Raw genomic sequence first — 19,362 nt, forward strand, 5'->3', positions numbered from 1 at the left:
GATGGAATGTCAGTATTATTTTTCTTCATTCCAAAGAATAAAGACAGAAAACAGACCTTGGGTTTTCAGCCTGCAGTGCTGTATTGCTGACAGTTGACACTCCTGCTTTTGTATACAGTGACCCTACTCTGCCATGCTGTTGTTTTGAATATGTCTATCTACTGCATATATATATATATATATTTAAAATATTTTTTTAACTAAGGGTTTGGTTGAGAGATCTAAGTGAGTATAGGAACCACCTAAGTCAGAATATTGCCAAATCTATTTATTTTTAGCACTATGGAGACTCAGCTCAAAATCGACATTTCCAGAAGAACTGCAGCCTAAGTAGTTGGTAATTAAGTATAATGCAACACTTTAATTTCTGATTATATTCCTGTGAAGTAAGGAGCATCACATGTTGTATAGTCGTGTGGGCATAACTAAATGTCTAAGCTCCTTGAAGCAAGGACCAGTGCCCTAGTCTTTGGCACACACCAACTCCGAGAGCTAAGCATTTTGGAAGAAATCCAGTATAGATCTATACTAGCTCTACCTCACTATGGGCATTCTCTAAAAACATTCACTGGCTTCAAAGTTTTTATGAAACTTCCCACAACCAAACCAGTGGCTAGATGCATCCCTTTCCTCCCCTTCCTCGGGCCTTCCCTGGTGTCTGAACATACGCTGCATCTGGCCTTCTTATCAGTGGACCCTCATTCACAAGTGTGTTCCCTTTCAATTTCTACTTACTCTGAAGCCTCAAAACATTGGGGATTAAAACACTGACATAAAGATCATTCGCGATGACCAAGATGTGATTTGCATTCTGCCACTGCATTTTTTAAAAAAGCCTAAGACATTCTATGTCTATGAGAAATTAAACTAATGCAAGAATTTCAAAATCCGCTTTGTTTGTTCAAAAGCAGCATCAATTGCTCACTGAGTTTACAAATATGTGCTCCCCCAACCTATCATTGGTCCTCATAGTAACATTTTTGTTTTGACCATAGACTTCAGTTGTTATCCACTCATTCAAGGACAAGTTGGGAGGGTACATCATCTCTCTGCCCACAACAGGTTGGCCTTGAACTCCTCAAGTCCTGAGTGGGAGAGAGGGTCTAGGAAGGGGAGTCAGGGGTCTATGAAGGTCTGTGTTATCAATGGCGTGATTGTGATGACTGGCTCAGGAGGGGTCTGTGGCACCAGGTTTAAACAATTGTGTATCTTAGTTTTGCCCCTGCCTCTTCACCACATAAACCAAATAAAAAATCATCATTAAGAAGATTCCCTTTTCCAGTGACAGGCTGTTTACCCTTCCTTTTCACCACAGCAGCCATGAAGAGAACCATATCACACATTCTCACCAGGCTCTGTCACAGGGTTTTCACATGAGCGCCCCATGCTCTCTTCATAAGAGCCCTCCCTGTAAGTTAAACATTTACACTCACTTTTTGGAGGAGAAAGAACTGACTTCCAGATTATTCAAGATCTCCAGGGATGCCACGGTAGTGATAAGGTTATGGACAGAGCCCAGTCTCCTAACTCCAGGGTACAGCTTCTTCCTTTGTGGCCTTAGGAATAGGTAATGCAGACAATCAGCTGAGAGATGTCCCCAAGGATGCTCTTCTGGACCACCTCTCCGACACTCTGTCTAATGCTTCTCCTCAGTTTCCATTGCTAGTAGCCAATAAACATACCCTCACCAGGTCGAACATTCATCATGGGCACCCATCTTGAGTCCCCAGTGCTGGGCACCTTGTGCAGTTATACTGGTTGTGCACTGCTCAACCTATGAGGGTTCATTAACATTATGGCCTAAATGACTATCCTGTCTCAATATGCAAAATTTATGTTATGACCCATCAAGCTAGTTATGACTGGTTGCGTGGCTGGTGTGCTAGACTTCTAAGTAATGCCTTACCAAGTTTACATAACCCAATCTAATTCTTATTACAAATTACGTAATGGAACAATAAAATATCAATACATAAAACAAGTGTAAAAAAATTAATATGGGAACTATAATTAAGATTATAATACTGATAAAAAAGTGGATTCAAGGATGCTACTTCAAAGATTTAGTGTCCACAGATTACTATGTTTCACTGAATATTCACAGATGATACATTTATGTCTTGTCATATCACAAGGAATTTTTATTCCTGTCATATATCATAGTATATACTTCACTAAGGCCACTAATAGTACAGCAAGTCTTCATTAGATTCACATGAGCAAATGAAATTATATCATGAGAGTGTATAAAAGGAGAAAAGGATTTTTTAAATAATATTATTTTTTCCATTATAGCTGTTTACAGTGTTCTGTCAATTTTCTACTGCACAGCGAGGTGACCCAGTCACACATACATGTTTACATCCTTTTTTCTCACATTATCTTGCTCTATCAGAAGTGACCAGACATAGTTCCCAGTGCTATACAGCGGAATGAATTTTTTTTTAAAGAATAACTTTAAACCTACAAGTACAAATTTTCTGAATGGAGAACAAATACCTTTGGTCATTTTAAAACACCAGAGTGTTAAAAAGACCAGCTTACATTATTGGCTTTCTTAGAGTAGCAACATGCTTAGATGATAATTAAACACAGTAATTAAGGCTGAAAATAAAGCTTCAACATTATCATTGTCAGGAGCTCTACCAGTTGGCCTAACTTGTACTTTGGAAAACATTTTTTTAGAAAAGCAAAATTACCTAGCATAAACAATGATGTCCTCTCTAAATGCTTAGATACCGACAGTAAATACTGGCAGAAATGGCTGCAATTGTTTCCTTCTGTGTATGCACACCACTTTGCCATATGCCTTTGAGTTCTCATTAAGAGGTGGAGTCTGTTTCTCTAGCCCTTAAATCTGATCTAGTCTTATGACTTGGCAGGATCAACAGATTCCAACAGAAGTTACCTCCATCAATGGGGCAGCTTTCTGCCAACCAGCAGACACAGAGATGTTCTCCCAGTGACCTCATTGTCACATGACTACCTTGAGACGAAATGAAAATTTGTTTGGAAATTAATTTTTCAAATTTATTTATAAGCCACTTCAGTGCTGAATACGAGGTATCCTTTGATACTAGGAAGATCTGGCAAATGACCTCAAAAGAAAGCTCTTCCTGAAATAGAATAAGTGAAAGAAAAGGCAAGGGTAGCTAAGGACAGGATAAAAAGAATGATGAGGGTCAGGTGGGAAATTTAGAGGGATAGAAAAAGATCTGTATTTCACATAATTTTTCAGGACTGAACACTCTGTAATAAGGCATTTAATTCAACTTTATCACCACTAATCTCCTGGGAAGCTGTTAGAGTCTCATTTCCCCTTTTATGTTAGAGAAGGGTTTTTTCCCTTCTGAATCCAATAGCAGAGCTAAACATTGCTATAACAATTTCTCTGCCCAGTTCTCTGGTTTTTGCATAAGAAACCATTTCTCTTCACTTGAGAAGAGTGCAAATCCAGATAGCTGCTTCATAGAGCATGACTATACATTCACACTCTACAACATGCCTATATATTCCACTGGCCAGAGTCTCATAAAGTTCATAGAACTCATGATGACGCTAAACAACCCGAAATAACATTTTAGGTTTGGACCCTGAGATAAAGCAGCCCATGGTGGAAATTATTCTAAAGTGAATATCCAGGTAAACCGTTACACACTCAAAGCTATGTCAGTTAAGGAATGGCTGAAGGAATTGGGGATTATCTAAACAGGTAAGAAGATGATTCAAGAGGTACAAAATAGCCAGTGATGTGCTAGGACCAGATCTTACCAGCTCCATCAGCTCAGAAGGACAGATTGAAAAATGTTGAGGAATTCTGCAAGCTGATTGAGATCACATTGGTAGCCTGATATAAGCTATGGTGAAAGAATTACACTATGGAAACTGATAAATGCTACAGTAAGGATGTTTTTCCCTGGAAAGCTGATTGTTAAACATTTACTGGAACATCTGTGAAAATAGCTTTATTCCATTAATCTGAGGCTTATCTTTGGAAAGAGATTATATTTGATCCATAAGCCACGCTTCTCAAAGCTTTCCAATGTAGTATCAACAAAGACAAATGAGATTACAAACTCCATGGATCTCCAGTAACATGGCCCAAAGTGGCAAGAGGAACTAAGCAAGTATTGAATATATAAAATAATGAGGATATATAATAAAAATGGAACTAAATTATCAGACAACAAAAAACACATTTACCTAGCTAGTGAGTAGGCTTGAAAATTTAACATCTATGTATCTTTCAGGAAGGGATTTTTAAAAGCTGATAAAATTAAGTTTTAAAAATAAAAGATATAATTTAAGAGTATAAGGTAAAAATTTGAAAGTAACTATTAAAATTAATAAGGAGAGTATACCACACCTAAAACAGTAGATGGAAAAGATAATAAGAAAACAAAACAAAGCAATAAAAGAAACACATGTACAAAAATTCAACAAACAAAAGACAAAAAAGAAGAACAATGGAGCATGTAAAATTAGAGCAAAGTAGAAGTTTGGTAGGAAAAAAGTATCCATATGGGTCAATAATTAGAACATAAATTATTATGGTCATCTGTTAAAAGAGATTTTAAGAATGTATCAAAATAAAATATTCAGTTAAGTGGTTATAAAATTCTACCGGTAATGATAAAAGACATGCCTAGAACATAAAGATATAGAAAGATTGAAAAAATAAAAAATTATACTATAAAAATATTTATCAAACAAACAGCTGGTGTATATATATTAATATCAGACAAATATAAGATACAAGACAATATTATGTGTAGAGTAAGATGCTACAAAATTAGAGGTTTAATTCACCATATATATATTTCATTCTAAACTTGTATGCCACAAGAAGCATTTATATGTAAAGAAAAATAGAGCAACAACTTGTATCATTCTGATCATGTAAAATTCAACAGAAACCACTTTTATTTAGTTTAAATAAAACTAAAATGTTAGTAAATATACAATTTTAGAAAAATGAAATATGCTGGATTTATGGGACAAATAAAAACTGTCACAAATAGAGGCTATTGATTCTTCTCAAGCTTACATTGAATATTTACAGAAATTAACTGCAATGAGCCATAAAATACATATCAACATGTTTAGAGGGAAAAAAATCAATACAGACCATATTCTCTGACAATTATACAATTTAAGTTAGAGGTTAATAACAAAGAGATAAATTTATATATCTCTGTATCTTGTAAATTTCAAAAGTGTACATCTCAACTATATGTGAGTCAAAGAAGAATCATAAAGGAAAACTGAGAAACACTTAGAACTAAGCTATAATAAAAAACTTAACTATCAATATTTGTGGAATAGAGCGAAGGCAAAGATTATAGGGAAATCGACAAGTTAAGTACATATATTAGAAAGGAAGAAGGGCTGAAAAACTTGTGAACTGACACCCAAATGAGAGGTTAAAAAAAGAGCAAAAAGAAAATACAGGGGAAAGTAAAAGCAAAAATTGTGGAAAGAGAAAATAAAGATGGAATACAATCAGCAAAGGAAAAAGTCCTTGAGAGGACAATTAAATGGGAAAGAAATCTCACACGTTGTCTAATGCAAAGAAAATGGGCAGAAATAAACAACACTAGGAATACTTTCTAAAAAATGTAAAAGAATATTAAAAACTATTATGATAATATGTTTAAAACTTGAATGAAATGGAAATTTCCTAGAAGATTTTTAGTGTAAAAATTTTTAAGAATAGGAAGTTTGAATAGCCCAAGAACAATTAAAGAAGTTGAATGTAGAGTTCCTGTTGTGGCTTAGCAGAAATTAATTGGACTTTCATTCATGAGGACTCAGGCTTGATCCCTGGACTCACTCAGTGGGTTAAGGATCCAGCGTTGCTGTGAGCTGTGGTGTAGGTCACAGATGTGTCTTGGATCTGGTGTGCCTGTGGCATAGGCCAGCAGCTGTAGCTCCGATTCAACCCCTAGCCTGGGAACCTCCATGTACCATGGCTGCAGCCCTAAAAAGACAAATGAGAAAAAAAAAAAAAAAAAGATGTCGGATGAGTACTTTAAAATCTTTACACACACACACACACACACACACACACACACACACACCATAAGACTAGGCTTGGATGGTTTATAGGCAAATAAAGCCATACTTTCAAGGAAGAGATTATTCCAATCTAAAACAGTTTTATCCTGAGAACATTATAAGAGGAATTATTGCCCAACTCAGTCTATGAAGCAAATACATCCTTGATACCAAACCATATAAAGACAAAAGAAATGAAAATTAGAAATTACCTTACTAATTACTAAATTAAAAATTACTTATGAAAATAGAGGCCAAAATTCTAAATAAAATAAGAAATCCCAAATTGCTTGATGTATAAAATAACAGTAACTTATAATCAAGTTTATTAATCCTAGGAATTTAGGTAGTTTAATAGTATAAAATTTCATTGTAATGCAGCAAATTAATAGGCTAAGGATAAAACAAATGCAGAAAAGGCATTTGACAGTATTAATTTCTATTCATGGTAAGAAAAAAATTCTTAGAAAACTTTTCTAAGATCTTTAACCTGATATCTAACCTAGTAGGCTTCAAAAGCCTACAATAAATACCATTTTAATGGTGAAAAAGTAGAACACATTTTCTTTAAAATCAGGAACATGATAAGAATGTTCACTATAACTTCTATTCATTATTTCATAGAATATCCTAACTTGGGAAGAAAAAGGAAGGAAGAGAGAGAGAGAGAAAAGAAGAAGGAAGAGAGAATGGGGGCAGGAGAAGGGAAGGAGAATGAGAGGGAAGAAGGTGGAAGAAAGGAGTTGGAAGAGAACAATTTTTTTTTACCATATATCAAGACTATTTCAAAATTCTAGTAATTACGACAGTATAGTATTGATGCAGATAAAAAAGAGGAGGGACTGTAACAGAGCCTAAACACAAACCTAAGCAAAAGAGAAATTATTTGAGACATGATAAAGATAATTTTACAAATGAGAAGGAAAAAAAAAGAGGGTCTATTCAATAAATGGTTCAGAACAATTGTTTATCCATGTGGATAAAAACCATATGCCATTGAATAAAATTTAAATTGAGTTTCTGATTCTATACACATAAATGTTAATACTTAATAATGATTTAAATATGCAGAGTAAAACTATAAAACTTGTAGAATAAAACATAGAATATTTTTGTGGCCTCAGAATAAAGAAAGATCATAGGCAAATGAAAATATAAACTGTAGTATATTTATACAATGGAATATTACACAGCAGTGAAACTTAATAAACTACATCTCTACATAGAAATATGGATGGTTCTTTAAAATGTTGTTAATGTAAAATAGCAAGTTAAGACTTGCCAAAAACTAGCTAAGAGTAATACAATTTGTATAAAATTCAAAAACAAGCAAATTAGGCAATATACTCTTTGGAGATACATACTCTGGTGCCAAAATTAATGTTAAAAACCAAAGGATAACAAATAAAATTCAGATTAATGGTCAATTCTAGGCATAAGACCATAAAAGGGATAAAGGGGAAGCAACTACATAGATACAATGACATTGTCCTCTATTTCTTCAGTCTACAACTGTTTTATTATTTTGCTCAATAATTTACATTTAGGGCACAAATATTATCTGTTGGTTTGAATAGGACATAGTTTTAAAATCAAAATCTCAAGTTAAAAAATTCTGCTCAATAAAAAAAAATCTGTTCAACCAGTAATGAGTAATTTGTCCCTGGAGTTACTCAAGCAGAGGTAAGTAAACCCTTGTAAATTAATACGGACATTTTAAAGCAAACTTAAGCATTAGCTGGTTGATTGGATTAAATGCCTTCCACATCTGAAAAACTAGGATTCCATGGAACAGTTGCTTAATGAAATAATTTAACTGTTCATATTAGCCAAAACTGTAACAACATAGAGTCTGCCTTGATCTTCTAGTTCTAGAGGTAGAATGAATCAGTTGCTCCCAGAAGAAGCCAGGAAACAACTTCATCCTAAAAGTCACTTGCTTCTGTTTTCCCCTTAACGATTATGTAATCCATTCATTATATACCATTATTCCTTGGTGAGGTAGACGATAGGAAGAGAAGGGTGGGAGCTATATATATTCTTGCTCAGTTTTTTCATATAACTCAATTTTATACAACTAATTACCTAAAGATCTTGGTGAAACTAATTTTAGCAAGTCATATGTGGTGGGCAGGATCTTGAAGAATAGTCTTCCTTTCAAACTTCATAGGTTCTGGAGTTTAAAGTAGAGGGTCCCTTTTTACTGAAAGTGTGGCCAATTGCTCCTCAGATCCCTCACCATCAAGGAGATGGGGAGGACCAACACAAGTGCCAAGATCACCTACAGAGAACATTTAAAACTAAGTTGAAGACCTAGATTAAATGAATTCATTTGCACCAGCTTCCAAATGGCAAGGGCAGTCTGCAGAGCCCGGAAGTGAGAGAAGCTAGAAAGAACATGAAATAGAGGATGGGCAGCTGGCATCTACTAAATCCTACTGAAAACACAGCCCATTCCACAGATGACTCAGACTAGTTAGTTCTCTCTGTGAATTACCATCTCTGAAGTGCCTCCTACTACAGCAACCTGCCTTGACTCACTAACCCACGGCTGGTCCTCTGAGCATCACCATTTCTGGTTATTAATTACATCAAGAAAGAGAATCAGTGATTGCAACCAAGAAGTTCTGATCTTATAGCAAGCAGGCAGGAGGAAGATATCAATGCTGAGACTAGAAACAAGTCCCTGTCCTTCACTGAGTGACACTTTTAGTGATGTTTCACATTGCAAATTGTGTCTTTTTTGGCAAAAGTCAAGTATGTTGCGCTTTTGAGCTGAAAATAGTGACCAGAAGGGTCACTACTACTACACTTCTACAGCGAAATTAATATAAGCTCTTTCAGACATGTGTCAAGGTTCTATTTGCTATCTTCCTTGGGTCAGGGTGTAAGAAACCCCATCAAGAAAAATAAGGGAGGAGCTTATCTCGCTCCCCCCAAAATCACTGCTGGCACACAGGACTTTTGTTACTTGTCTGGAAGTAACTGAAAAAAAAAAAAAAAAAAAAAAAAAGCATCCCTTGGTGGGTCATGTGATCCTAGTAGCTCTTCCCATAAGGGCTCAGTGTGGAGCCTCTGAAATCTGTGCAGGTTTTTCTCTGCAGAGGCAGAAAGAAAGCAGGTGAATGGATAAATAATCATGTCCTTGCTCCTGGTGTCCTTGCTGGCATTCCTGACCTTGGGCTCAGGATGTCATCATCGGATCTGTCACTGCTCTAACGGGGTTTTCCTCTGCCAGGAGAGCAAGGTGACAGAGATTCCTCCCGACCTCCCCAGGAACGCGGTTGAACTGTGAGTATCAGAGTTGGTGGGAACAACAGTGTGGCTGGTATTTGCGTATTACGTGCTATTATTATTTTCGCATTCGGCTGATAACTGTTGTCCACAGCTGATAATACTTCTGCCCTGACTGAAGGCTTAAATAAAACAAACTTCCCCAGGCCAACAGTCTTGCCCCATGGTCTCTAAAGATGTTAGTGATAATTCAGGGAAGGGCAGCGTGGGAACCTGAATCCGAAAGCAAAAAGACTTTTTAGTGTTTTCAACAAGGTTGCTGTTGGGCTCCACATTCTCTTCAGTGCAAACAGAAAAGTAAAATGAGGAAAAAGTAGAAACTCAGAAGAGCCAGGATTGGAGGCAGGAAGACAGCTTTGATTTAAGTGGAAGGCACAATGTGGGTCCCCTGAGGACATTGAATTCAAGGAGGCAAGAATCAGTGCTGCTTTGGAACCACCAGGAAGTAATTCCTGAACTGGGATTCTGCTTCCTGGGGGAAAAGGGAGTTGTAGGAGAGGGAAGGAGTTTGAAAAAAAGGAAGAAAGGAAAGGAAAAAAAGAGGTAAGGAGAAGGGAGGAGAGATACAAGGTCATCTTCCAAACTACTGGGAAAATGTGATTCCCAACTTTAGATGTTTACTGAACTATTTTAATAGGGAGCAGACAGACCATTAGAGTTGAACAAGATCTGAGAATCATTTCACTTTATCTCTTTATTTTGCAATTGAAAATTCTGGAGTCTGGAGAGTTGAGATGGAACGAAAACTAGAAACCAGGCCTTTTGACTCACAGACTACTGTTCTTTCCCTCAAATCCCACATCTCCTGCATCAGAGCAAGAGGAAGACAGAGGTGTTAAATAGTCCGATTATTATTTCCCCTGAGAACTGCTAAGGTGGCTCAGAGACTGTAGATATTCTCAGGGCTTTTATCCCAAGGATTTTAAACAGAAGCAGTTATTCTGGAAGCCTGTTTGAATCTTGGTTTCCCAAAGCTATGCATGACTCTTATTTTACTGCACAAAGTGTTGTCTTTTCGTTTACCAATAATCATATCTACACTCAAACACGATGGTGCTGCACTGCAGAGTTTTACTCAGGGACAAATGGCCTTGAGACTGAGTTAGTTCTGCTTACTACTTTTCCCCTTGACATCACAAGTCCTCCATTCCTACCCAGAGGCAGCTGCAGCGGCAAGAAAATAACTGGCCAGCTCTGTGTTTTGGCTACACCACTTCAGATGAGACAGTTTTTCCTGATTAGAGGGAAGAATATGCCTCTACTCAGTCTGCCTGGTTAGATCATTCTAAATACAGGATCAGTGACTCCCTCCTAAGTGACTGTGAACCATCACTTAACCTCTTTTGAGCCTCAGATTCCTAACCTCTTCACATTTTAATACAACCTGTTTGGTTGGATTGTTACTAATGTTAAAAGATAAAGCCCCTCCTCTAGCACGTGTGCACACACACACACACACACACACACCCCTCTCCTGGCCCTTCTCTTCTTACAGTGTTTCCCTATGAGCCAAGTAGTGCCCACCAATTGCTAAAGCAGACAGCCTCTAACAAGCAAGGATTAATTTTAGGGTGATATTACTTTATCCAAAACTCCTTTTACACTAGGCCATCTGATTTCTGATATCTCTTTACTAGATTTTTTTTCATTCTGCATAGAAAAATAGAGAGAAACCAGACTTGACACACAGTCTTTGGAATGCCCACTTCTGACTTAGACCATAGCTGAGATAAATAAATATTACTATCTTCTGGCTTTAGGAGGGTTTCTGCAGCCTGAGACAATATAGCACCATGGAGAAAGAACTAAACTGAATGAGCAGGATCAGGAATGGAGAGAATTCTAAGATAATATTCACAGGGGTGCCTTTAACTGACTGTGACAAGTTGGAGATTGTAGTCTCTAGAATCCAAGAGATTTAGGTTCTACCCGAGGCTATGACACTGTTTTTTGCTCTATGATGTGGGCCCTTGGCTATATCATGGCAATTGTAATGTGTATCTTTTTCAGAGAGTTGCTATGAGGATTAAATGCAACAATGAATAATAAAACTCCCAGCACAATGCCTCTCAAGTGTATGTGAGGCGGTGGTGGGGGCAGGGAGATGGGATTATTGTTGTTATTGTCTTCCGTAAAATACAAGAGAAAAAACAGCACAGAGGGCATTTGTGGTGGTCAAATGAATCAATAGGTATGAGAATGCTTTGAAAAAATCAATGCAAAGATCTTTATAACACTGAGAGTTTACAGTATCCCACTGACTTAAGAATAATCTTTTCCTCCCAGTGGCCAGAGCACTTAGTCTCTCTGCACTTACTTTCTGAGTAAGAAAATGTGTTCCTTTAGGCTTTCAATACTTGCCAAGAACTCAGATTTCATTCTGACCATAGGCAAAGGAATTTTGATTTCAGAGGTACCTTATAAACTCAGCTTCACCTGGAGGCAGTCAATGGATCTAGTAAGGACCCTTTGATCTTGCTTTATTCTTCCTGGAGTTAGAATTTCTAAGAAGAATGTGAAGACTCATTCAAAATCTAAAAATTTAAGTCTAAGTGACAGTATGGATACAGATATCTTTTTCCCTAGCAGGGTCAGTTGACCACAATACTAGAGGGAAAAAAAAGAGTCCATTGATGGTTATTCTTGGTGTAGGGAGCTCTGTATTGAGATTATATTACAGGCTGCTTGTGTTGATCTCTCTCCTCACAGCAAGTTCCTGTATCTCATTGCCATCTCAACTGACCATCACTCGCTTCTCATTATATAATTATATTTTCCCTTTTATTTTCTTCTTTCGGTTTATATTTCCTGTTTCTCTGTTTTGGTTTAGTCGCTATCTATATCCCATAACCATAGATTACTGTTTAGTTAGGAGCGAGTTTAGTCTTTCCTTAGTAGGTAATTAGTTCTGAGGGATGTATCAGTATTTTGAACCAAAAGGGAAGCCTTTCATTATGCCAATAAAATTCTGTGATCTCCAAGAGGGAAAAAGACTTTTAGATGTTTGCAAACAATTTCAATTGTGGAATTTCTTCTCTAAGGGCATCTTCAGGGGTTAATATTCTGCAGAACACAGTTTGAGAAAGACTGATTCAAATCTGGTCTATCCAACCCCAGTCACCAGTACGGATCCCTTGCAAAGTCTGAACCACAGCCCAGATCACCTGACTCCCGATTCAGTGCTCAGTTATAGCTAGAGATGGATGCTTGGCTGGGTTTTCATTGCTTTGTGCCTGAGAAGTAATGAAGAAGATGGTTCCAAACTACAGACTAAAGCCATGATGGAACTAGGGTGTTAGTCTTTTTGAGGAGTAGAAAGGAATGGATTACAAAACTACTAAAGCTACTCCTGTCCTCATCATTTGTTGAATATCAATAGTTCAACTCAGCTCATCATGTAGGTTTCACTTTCCTAAATGCCCATATTAATCAGTTTTACAAATTCCCTTCCTAACTATTACAAGCAATAATTCTCTTTTTTCACTGCCATCATCTTTGGGATCAGAACATCTAAAGCTTGGATTAAATAAGTATGTCCTAATTTATGTGCTTGCTACCCATCTCTCTCTTTTCCAAACCAGCCTGAACACCATCATTCTGTTTTTCTCCATAAAACACCACTGCCACCATGTTTTGATTCCCTAGTTCGGAATTACTCAGTAGCTCACCTTTCTGAATTTACCCCTCACCTTTCTCCATCAGGAGCTATCTATTCTGCAGGGCTGATAAAGACTTGCTCTTAAGCTCATCTTCTGTCCCATGTGTTTGTATCTCTTGCTTATATGATCTGCAATTTCTTCTTTGCCTCTTTAAATCTAAGGTACATATCATAACCTTGCTCAAAGGTTGCCTCTTTCATGAAATCTTCCCTGACTATTCCATCTTCATTTAATCTGAACCCCGGTGCCATTCATTTTACAGTCTTGCTTTGCCCTTAATTTTTCATGTGTTCTTTTTTCCTCAACTGCAGTAAAAATTTCCTTTCCACTCCTTATTGTGCCCGGCTCAATGCAATGTCTGCTCTTGGCCCTCAATTATACGTAGAACAAATGATACAATAAATAAGGGGGAATTACATCTGTTTATTTGTTTTGCTTCTCCGTATTGAAGAAAAGACTCTTATAAAAGATGATTATTGCTCTCCCTGTGGTGAACTACCATAGGATTTGATAGTTTCCTTGTTTCCCTTGCTTTTTTGTTTGTTTTGAAGAAAATGCCTGTATGTCATTCCAAAATCCATCAATTTATTCAGAAAGAGAGACACATAGACTAGAAACAAAGTCTCCTAAGTTAAAGTTGAAGATTCTACATTTTAGCCATGACACTCAATTCTCTCGATTTAAGTATTAATGCCTGCCTCTCTATTCCTAACAAGAACATTCAAAGAATGAGTTAAATTCCTGTACAAAATCACTTTAAACCAGGCAGAAGTGTTCAAAGAAATATAATTTTTGCCAATTAAGGTCAGATTCCCAACCCTGAACGTCAGGTGTCCTGTGTTTTCCAGATGTGCTTTGATTATTGTAGTTCTGTCTGGATATCAAAAGCTAACACCCACTGTGCAGATTGCTCTGGGTGCCCCTATCTGAAGACTCCTACTGCCTCGTTTATATATTTCTTTGAAAAAAACAAACAGCACAGTTTTCATGCTAACACGTACATAATCTTTTCTCACAAAACAAAACCTTGTACCTACTTTAGTGAGAAATGATATGTCTTTGTCCAACACTTGGAATTTAATTGGTCTGGAGATAAGGAAGGTTTGTATTCCCTACAGAGAAATCAGAAGAAGGAGGAGCTGTAGAATACAGAATCTCAAAAGGGGAAAAGTAAAAATTATATCGCAGGGGAAAAAAATTCTTTAAAGTAGAAGATGAACTCTTCTCTGAGACTTGGCTAGGAGCTAAAATTTATGGTTATTATCAACTACTGGAAGATTAAGGATTTGATAGCCTAGAATTGCAGTTCTTGGTGATGATAAAATCCCCTTGTTTACCTAAACATGAGTTCATCCTCATGCAAGTCCGCCAAAGAAGCCTAAACTTCAGAAGCAGTACATCTTGGCAGCAAATGGGAAATTCATTTAACTTTTGATTATCCTTCTCCAAAGCCACTAATTGAGTTATCTCATCACTGGTTGATTAGACTATACTTTTGTTAAGCTGTTATACTCTATAATTTAGCTTTATTTAGATGAGTTTCTAGCTTATATATTCCATAAGGTCACCTAGGAACGAGAGTAATTATTTTTAATTGCTTAGAATCTGATTATAATGAGCTTTGGATGCTTCTTAATCTGACCTCTCCCTAAAGTGTGTCTGAGCATGTTTAATGTCTCTGATCTGAACATGCCATTACCTTTTTCTTTCATAAGGAATATGTCAACTGATTTGAAAGTCTTCAAAGGATGGGGGGGATGTTTGAATAAAGCAGCTGAATCCTTGCCATAGACCTGAACTCAATTATATTTCTGGTCTTAGGAGTGGTTAGTATCCACTCTCTTTCATAATTTCTCCCAGATCTGTTTCAGCAAGAGCCAACACACAGCCATCACAGAATCCTGTATCACAAAGAGTGGAAAATGTAGATGAAAACCACTAAGAAACAAGGACCCTAAAAGTTCAGCTGACTCAATGAAACAGAGATAAACTGAGGACATGGGAGAGAAAATTCATCAGCAGATTGGGGGAAAGTAGAAGTAAAATACTGCGACGTTTCTTTCAATTCTGAAATGCTTTGATTTTACAAACAGCTTCTGGCACCAAACTCCCCCAACCAGTAGGCTTTTTCTAGGCCTCCATAGTCCAATATGCTTGTAATCCTTAAATTTTGGTGATTTCAGTTGTGGGAATCGGGGGTTAGGTTGGTCCTTAGGTTCAGTTAAGTTTGTTATTTATAAATGCAATATGGAAAACCTTCCCACAGACCTATCTTTCTGGTTATTTTCAATCTGGTGAAAAGTCTTAAACAAAGAATTTGTGAGGGATCCCAGCTCCAACAATGACTGTAAATAGATAAACAAAGGCTGATCAGAGATCATGAAACATTTCATTCAGAATCCTCCTGGATTAGAAGGGCTTGAAAAAGAAAGGGTCAAAGCTTTGCACTAGATTTCAGGAGTGGCCACAATTTAAAATATCCTGTCCCTTCTAAGAAAGTCTACTAAATTTTGAGAAGATAGGATCAACATCCCTAGAAAACAGGGGACTGTACTAGTGATTCACTTATCATATTATGGTAATAGCTTCTGAATTCATCTCTATGTCTTTTGCCTTCTCCCCTCCCAAGCCCCTACTTTGAGTTCTGGCTCAGGTTTAATTTCTCTGTCAGTTTCCAGTGCCAAGATTCAGGACAAAAGTCAAAAGCCATAAATATGGCATTAAGTTCCTCAATTTTTTGTCTTCAAATTACCTCTCCTGTCTTCCATCCTTTCAATGTTTTGCTCTATGTACCATATTCTACCCCCAGCTCATAAACATACCTTATATTCCCCTGCCTAAATACTATTACTTTCTCCAACCTGAAATGTATTCTCCTATTCCAATATATTCAGCTTTTGAGACCAAGTAAAGATGCTCATTTTTCATGAAGTTTTCTTTCAACATCAAATATTTATTGATTATATTTGTGCAAAGCACTATCCTGGGCACCTGGGAGAAAAGAATCAATAGAAAAGACATGGTGCCTGCTCTCATGGAGCTGCTAAAAGAGAAGAGCACCAAATAAGAAATGACAATCATGCTTTTCCTCACTTTTACCCACAACAATAAAAATCACCCTCAGAACCCAGAATGGTCATTGTCAAAACCACTCACTTGACAATTAATTGCAAGTTGCTTTATGCAATCTGAAATTATAGATTGTGAGAGATGGAAGAAGCAGATGCCTAGAGAAAGTCAATAAGGAAATGCCTGCCTGCTTGATGCCAAAAAAGAATTATTGCAGAGATAGACATCTTGCCTGCCCCAACTAGATTTTCTCTTTGGATAACCTACAGTTGATTTCAAGAGCTATGCAGGGTCACTTCCAGAACACCATATTTTTTAAAAGACCAGAAAATCCTCCCTTTGTTTTACAAGGAAAACACAGACCTCAAATAAAATAGAACAACAAATGAATGCCACAAAATTTATGATGAGGTTTAACTGGCAGATGTCCAGATGCTTAAGTTTGACTAGAAGTTTTTCAGTTGGACCAATATAAGGGTCTGGATCTTGTGTGTTGAGATAGAAGAGAATGGTGCCGAAGGTGGAAAACAGAACCCAAAGGGGAAGCTTAGATTGCACTGTTTTCTTTGCCAACCTCATAATTTTCCCAAGCTGCCTATGTTCATGAATACTATTATGTGGATACTGGGGAGAGAGTGGGTAAAAGTTTACATGTCAATGGAGTATGTATGACAGCTTCCCTTCAGAGCAGCTGAATGTCATCTATGAAATCTGGTAATCACACAGAGTTAGTCTTAAAGCCCAGAGGTTGCTTCTGAAAATGATACACCTTAAAAATGTCTTCTTTGGCATAAGTAGGACTCTAATGAGGAATTCTTGAATGCTCTTGAATCTATAAGGGATTTCTCTTCTAAATTTCAAACTATTTTTGTGTGGCTGTGTTTAGAATAGAAAATCAAATTGAATATAAAAGAATGATCCCTCTCCATCATCAGATCATAGCCTGAGCAAGTATCAACATTCAGCTCAAACTTCTCTCACTGCCATATGCCCACCAAGACTAATATCTGCTCAAGGCACAAAGGGATGAAACCATCCCTGAATTGGTGTTTGTTTTATGGCCAAGCAGTATAGACTCTCTGTAAGTAAATATATGGGAGGGGAGGCATCTGAAAAATGCAACAAGAAATACTCTTTTAATATAGAAAACAAATGGAAAGGCAATGATGGCAAATATGATATTTCTGGTGAACGGCATAGAGGTCATCTGGAATCCTGCACACAGTAGCACAAGTGCTTATCGGGCCCCTGATTGTGAAGAGCTGCTGAGTTTCTTTAATAAGAACACCCAGTCTTAGAATGGCATCTGATTCCCCCAAACAAATACTAGAGACAAGAGGAAAGAGAACAAACAGTTATGATAAACACATAGGAAAATTACAAAGTAGTTCTGGAGCAGAAGCATATAGGAAAGAAGAAGCAAAATAACAGCCACAGAAATATAAATAAAAGAATGGGCTGGGACATTGAGTTGGAGAATCAGTGTGTCAGTATCTAGGTCTTGCTTCTTAGGCTGGGCAACTTCCCTGAAGAATATTCCTCCAAGATCCTACCTGGAGGGTGAAGCCATAATTGCCAGCACTCTGGTGACTGGGGAAAAGGACTGGGGGTCTCAGCCTCCAGCAGCCATAAGTGGTCCCTTGTGTCCTCCAGTTCAGAAACTCTCTATCCTGCTCTCTTTAACTGAATCAGCCTTTGGTGTTTTGCTCAGGTGGGGAGGAGCCCCGGCACCTGACTACTCCAAGTAGAGACTATGGCTGCTTCTTAAACAACCTTTTCACCAGCCCTCTTTATTTTGGTCTCTTTAACCCTGTTTACTCCCCAGTCCTGTTTCCGGGGACACCAGTGTCTCCAATTCCTGAGTGTTTTAGGGACTGTGCAGAATAAACCATTTTGGCTTAGGATTCCATTTTCAAGAGTCAGCAAGTTCAGCAGCTCTCAAAGTTTAATGTGCAAGGAACTCAGATGATGTCTGGGGAGGGGCCTGAGAGTCTACATTTCCATGTAGCCACAGGAGACACTGACTGTCCTAGTTCCAGAACCACACTCATCCATGTTCTTTACAACCCTAAAACTCTGTTGATCTTATTCCTCTCTCCTTAGGGCTCTATGGGCTTAAAAGAAAGAAAAAGTCCCCTTGCTGTTTTCTCAGTAGGGTTTCAAGAGGAAACCAATAGTTTTTTGTTTACTACACCATCCCTTCCCAGGAATTCCCATTCATGGCTCAATCTGGCTCTCTGCCCATTGTTTCACTAAAAATTATCTTGTATCAATAAACTTCTCTTTATTGTCAGTATATTTTACACTGCGGATAGATTATTTTTCAAATAAAAGTTTAGAGGATGGCCCATCATCCAGATATCAGATTCAAGGGCATTTCCCCTCCTATATGTTACCTGCCTCTCAGGAACATGGCCCACAGTTGACCATCTTCCTGCATGAGACACTTTCCTCTCTTGACCTCTAGCTTCTGTGACACCATACCAGTTTTCCTCTTACCTCTCACACCAGACCTTGGTCTTCCCTGCTACCCAGTCTCTAAATGTTGAGGTTCCCCAGGCTTCATTTGGATCATCTTCCCTCATGAATCTCTACTCTCTCTACAGCGATCACACCAGGTATCTGTCTTTTGATACCACCTACATTCAAAATCCGCACATCACATCTGACTTCATGCAAGTAATACTCAGTTGAAATGTTGACATCTCCATTGGATCTCTTGCTGGTATCTCAAAACCAGTAAGCAGAAAATAGTACACTGAATTGCCTTCCCCTCAGCTCCTCAGAATATCCTCTCCTAATCTTTATCATTTGTGTAAACACTCACATCACCACTCCTCACCTTCAAATCCAATCCACGTACTTGGGGATGACTCATAAAATATAGCTCAAATGTTTCCACTTCTCACCTTCCTTACCTTCACCCCAGCTCAAACCATCATAATCTCTCACCTGGGCTACTAAAATAGTCCCCCCTGCTCCTAGCCCCTAGTTTCACTTGAATCCATTCCCCAGAGCAGCTAGAGAGACTGAAAAAGAGAGGTGGCACATAATTACTTAGAATTGCATTCGGAATAAAATGTATTCAACCCATGTTTCATGACTACCTATTATAACAGACATTATTTTAGGTGTCAGAGATGAAGCAGTGAGCAAAATGGAATCTTTTCCCTTACAGTGCTTACGTGATTTGTCATAGCTACAAGGTACTATGTGGTAATGACCTCTGCCTGCCTGTCCATAGGCTTAGTGCATATTATTTATCACCTGCTCATCACCACTA

The 19,362-nt window shown here is 37.7% G+C and overlaps 1 protein-coding gene across 5 annotated transcripts in view; it reads left to right on the forward strand.

The window, feature by feature from the left end:
- Window positions 9,092-19,362, forward strand: part of FSHR (follicle stimulating hormone receptor) — a 168,020-nt gene continuing 157,749 nt past the window's right edge. For 2 of the 5 annotated variants that reach the window (XM_021085884.1, XM_021085883.1), the window contains exon 1: window positions 9,092-9,348. In XM_021085884.1, the coding sequence (XP_020941543.1) occupies window positions 9,197-9,348 (152 nt within the window). In that variant the 5' untranslated portion in view covers window positions 9,092-9,196. The remainder of the gene's footprint in view (window positions 9,349-19,362) is intronic. The other 3 variants (XM_021085881.1, XM_021085882.1, NM_214386.3) reach the window with 2 other exon arrangements.

Source organism: Sus scrofa, chromosome 3, assembly GCF_000003025.6.
Source record: "Sus scrofa isolate TJ Tabasco breed Duroc chromosome 3, Sscrofa11.1, whole genome shotgun sequence".
NCBI classification, from domain to species: domain Eukaryota; kingdom Metazoa; phylum Chordata; class Mammalia; order Artiodactyla; family Suidae; genus Sus; species Sus scrofa.